Source organism: Oryzias melastigma, linkage group LG10, assembly GCF_002922805.2.
Source record: "Oryzias melastigma strain HK-1 linkage group LG10, ASM292280v2, whole genome shotgun sequence".
Classification (NCBI taxonomy): Eukaryota; Metazoa; Chordata; class Actinopteri; order Beloniformes; family Adrianichthyidae; genus Oryzias; species Oryzias melastigma.
The window spans coordinates 20,777,770-20,782,328 of record NC_050521.1 but is presented as its reverse complement, the minus strand read 5'-3'; the positions used below and the strand labels follow the sequence as shown (position 1 = coordinate 20,782,328).

Sequence of the window (4,559 nt, the reverse complement as noted above, 5' to 3'; positions counted from 1 at the left end):
GCGGCGAGGGCGGCGAGGGCGGGCAGCGGCGAGGGTGAGGGCGGGTAGCGACTGCGGGCCATCCAACGCCGCTTGCGGCTTTAATTCAATTAGTTATCACACCACATTGCCTTTTCTAATGGTTAAAACGTTACCACACATTTTGAACACTACTTTTGGAGAGCAAGTTTTTAGTTTATCAGCATCATGTCAAATGTTAAAAGATATTTAGCTTTTTAATAGATAATAATATAAAATAGTTTTGAAATTTTCAAAGGCTGTACGGTGGCGTGATTGAGACCCTGTGACAGACTGCTGACCTGTCCAGGGTAAACCCCGCCTTCGCCCATCAGTAGCCAGGTTAGGCTCCGGCACCCCTGTGACCCCGAAAGGGAAAAAGTGGACAAGAAGATGAATACAATTTTCAAGAAACAATGGAAGAATTAGTTTATTATTTTAAGTTCCTCAAAAAAAGACGATAATGCTACATTCACAGCGACCTCGACAATGCACGTTCAAGCAATCTCTTCCAATGAAAAGTCCATGTTGACGCATGTATACGAGCGTTTTGGGCTTCTGCGTTCCAAACTCTCGTGCTATTGCATTGCTATGCAAGTTTTTACGTCTGTTTTTGGACGTTGAAAGTTAAACCAGTTGAACTTTGATCAGATAGGGACTCAGATTTGGTGAGATGAGATCTATATAGCATTCTTTTTTTTTTGTCATGGAAGATCCAACCATTTGAAAATTGATCCCAAAAGAAGAATAAAAACAGCAGTTTGTGCCTGGTCGGAATACGGTGAAAAGCCTTTCACATATTGGAACCAACCTAAATACAGTAAAAGCCTGGAGCAAGATTTACAAGATTTTCACCTCCTCAATATTTCTCTCCCAACTGCAAGTTTGGCCGCTAGTATTGAGTAGTGACAGTCCAGTGTGAACACTATATGGTAAAAGAAAGTTCAAGAACTTGCGTTCTATGAATTCTTAGATGTGTGTCAAATGCCTGTTGTGTTTGTAGAATCAGAAAAAAGGTAATAATTACATGTTTGTTCACTTTGAGTTACCCGTTTTAGGTTAGTCAAAGCAGATTCAAGTTACACAAGAAAACTATTCTCTTCTTCTTGTAATGACCAACATTGTCTTTCTTGTTCTTCTTAGTGTGACATGAGCTTCCCTCCACCACCTCCACCTTACAACCCACATGGCTGGCAGCCCTCTCCCCCCTTTCAACCACAGGGCTTTGCACCCCAGTATTATCCAGCTGGTTCCCCAGTTGTCCCCGGAACTCCTTATCCAGGAGGAACCGCTTCCCCTTATGCCCCAGGACCTCCTCCTCCAGGACCAATAAATTACCCCTATGCCCACCCAGCGGGATATCCTCCCTATCTGGGACAACCCCAGCCATACCACCAATGTCCGTCCCAACCTGGAGATGATGATAAAGGCTCCAAGAAGCGCAAAGGTAAGACACAGTCACCTGTGAGGTGTAAATGTGACAAGGTCAGAGAGAGCAGGTTCCCTTTAAATTGGATCTGGAGGTGTGTGGACCCGGGACAACAGTTTTAAGAAGTGGGGTTAAAAGGCAGTTTATTTAGTCCAGCAAGTGGAGCCATCTCAATCCATTTTGGAGCCAGGAGGCTCTGTTAAACAAAATCAAAAACTCCTGAGTTTATACTCTAAAGAGCACCAGGCTTAAATAAAACCACTGCAAACGAGATAAAATAATAAATAAGTGCATGCAATAAAAACAACAGCACTGGTGCTAGCAATAAAAACAACTCAGGTAGCTAAAAAAGACAAGCGAAGGAGGGGTACTTAGCTCCAAGAGGGGTGTATCGTAACCACGACCCTCTGCTGCTTCTTCGTCGCTCCCCCCTCTGACCGCTGTCTGGCTCCTGACTCGGCTGCCACACTGCTCCCCGGCCGTCCCGGTGCTGGCTGCTCCGCCACGCTCCTCTTGACCGTCGACACGGCGCTGGCTGTCCGCCCATTTCCCAGGCCCTGGTGGTGGCGTCCCCACACCACACCGCCTTGGGCCCTGTCTTCTCCCCTTCTCTCTCTCTTTCCTTCCTGCTGCTGGCCGCCGTCTGATTCTTTTAAAAAAGGTCTCTGATTAGACACACCTGCCCTCAATCCTTTCCAATTAGGTGTTAGGTGTGTTCAATAGCCCTCCGAATTTAAAAACTTCCAAAAATAAAAACATATTTTCCACCCCGTGACATCATGCTAAATATGAAAATGAATATGAATCAAATAAGACTTAGTTGAATGCACTGGAGTGAGATGCATCGTTTATTTTTTTCTTTATAACAGCCTCTTCTATAATATAATATAAATACAGGTACATAATAAGGACAATTAACACAATCTAAATCCATGCATCATTCGATCTTTCGTTTTTAAAATTAATAGAAAAAAAAAGGATTTGTTTCATGTTTTTTCATCTTTGATTTTAAGGTGAAAAACAAAACAAAAAACCCCCAGAAATTGTTGTTTTTTATTTTATTTTAAAAACAAATGACACATACATTTGGATGTTTTTGGGGTTTTTCCTTTCTACCATTTCTAAAAAATATAGTTTTTTTTATTCTAATACATTTAAGTAATAAAAATATTATAAATGTCAGTTATGTACAAATTTAAACATAGGTTTCTTCGCAAGTACATAGAAATCAGCCAGTTTTCCAGCTATTTTTATGTTAAGCACACAATTGTAATGATCATATACTTGTAGTATACTTGTCATATAAATGTAAAAACAGATTAATTAGTGGTGGACGCTAAAAAACCTTTACTGATGGAGTGGAAGCCTTTGCTGTACTCGTGGAATTAAAACTTTTTTTTTTTTTGTAACATTACTTTGTTTACCTGCATTGCAAGTTAACTTATTTTGATTTAGTCTTTTCCTCTCTTCCTTTAGCATGCAGTTATGAGGATCCTATCTGATTTTGTTCTGCCTTGGTTAACAAAAAACTAACAGTTGTTTACTTTTGCAAAATGTTTTAACTTAGTTTTCTTTTCTGTCTTTACAGGGTCCAAGAGAATGGCTGCTGCCGCTGTTGGAGGGTTGGCTTTAGGACAAATGGTCTTGTCGGGCATTAAAAGCACTATTGAGGAAGTGATTTCATAGAACCCTTGTCTTGAAACAAATAAAAATTAGGTGTTACATGTGTTTTGTTTTAATCCTCGGAAGCAGAAAGTTTTTTTCATTGTCCATCTCTGAGGTGGAAGGATAGTTATTAAAGATTGTGTTAAAGCCTTTTACTTGGACCATGACCTCTAATGCAGAAGCAATTTTTAAAGCCACCTTTTGATATGATTCATTCAATTTGCTAAAATTGGTGTAAAATTGGTCTGTTGTATGGAATGTGATATTTTTATGTATTTAATGCAACTTTTATTGAAACAATAGAGGACAGATTAATCTGAAATAAAGGATACATATCTAACTATAACAAACCTTGTTAAAGTTTAAAGACTAAAATGTATTAAAGCTCTTTACAAATTTAAAGTTTCATCTTTACAAATTTTTGCTTTTTCAAGTTTGTTTTATTTCCTGAACTGTAATTTACTTAATAATAAAATGTTTAATAACAAAAACAAGTTGCTTTTAGACTTCTTATGTATGATATTTAAGTTGCTTTATAAGTAGATGTTTCTTTCTTTGTTTGTTCCTACCGTACCGTCTATTCAATTTTTTTGTTTGCTATCTAACTGTCTGCTAGTCATGATTTCTCTTTCTATACCTTATCATATGTTGCCACAAGTATTCAGGAATTGCAAGATCCAAAATAACTTCCTTATTATTCTAAGATTAGCAATATCAGAGATATTACGGGCGGTAAAATTATATTTATCTAATGCAGCAAGAAACTATATGTCAAATGTTCCTCTTAGGTGCATGTCCACTGTGAGAGACAGTGATGAATTTTGGACAAGCAGCAAGCGATTAAGGGTGGTTTTCTTGAAAGGAGCACATTGCAGTAATCTATTCCTGATGTTATAAAAGCATGACTCAAGATTTCAGCACTGGCTCTAGAGAGAAAGAGTCCAACTCGGGTGTTATTCCTCAGATGATAAAATGCAGTTTTAGTTACTAAATTCATGTGTTGGTCAAAGCCATCTAAGATCACACAGAGGTTCACTAATTTTCACAAACACTCGTAGAGTTTTTGTCAAATAAAATTGGACTCTTTCTCTCTCAGCTTTAGCACTGATAAGCAAGACCTCTGTTTTGTCTTGGAATTAAAAATGAGTTCTTCATTTAAGATAATAAATATGGATTTCAGTATATTGGAAATGTTGTAAATGTTAAAGAGGCCCTACCATGAGAATTCTCCTTTTTGAGGTTTTAAATGCATTTTACTGTTCATTCCTCACTATAAATAACCCCAAAGCAGTATTTTGATTCGTTCATGCATTTAAGAGTAATCCTCTAAAAACTGGGCTGTCAGCAGCCCCTCTTATACCCACGAAAACGAGCGGGTGCTCTGACAGCTGTTTTAAGGCTAGTTTTGAAGGTAGAAACTGTGCTGCCTCTCTGACATGAGCTGGGAGCTTATTCCATAGAACAGGGG

At 38.6% G+C, this 4,559-nt stretch overlaps 1 protein-coding gene across 1 annotated transcript in view; it reads left to right on the top strand.

The window, feature by feature from the left end:
• The window catches only part of LOC112153644 (basic proline-rich protein), a 6,647-nt gene extending 3,154 nt beyond the window's left edge, over positions 1–3,493 (top strand). The window contains exons 3-4 of the mRNA XM_024284008.2: positions 1,141–1,444; positions 3,015–3,493. Of these exons, the coding sequence (XP_024139776.1) occupies positions 1,147–1,444; positions 3,015–3,112 (396 nt within the window). The 5' untranslated portion in view covers positions 1,141–1,146 and the 3' untranslated portion in view covers positions 3,113–3,493. The remainder of the gene's footprint in view (positions 1–1,140; positions 1,445–3,014) is intronic.
• The last annotated feature ends 1,066 nt before the right edge of the window (positions 3,494–4,559 follow it).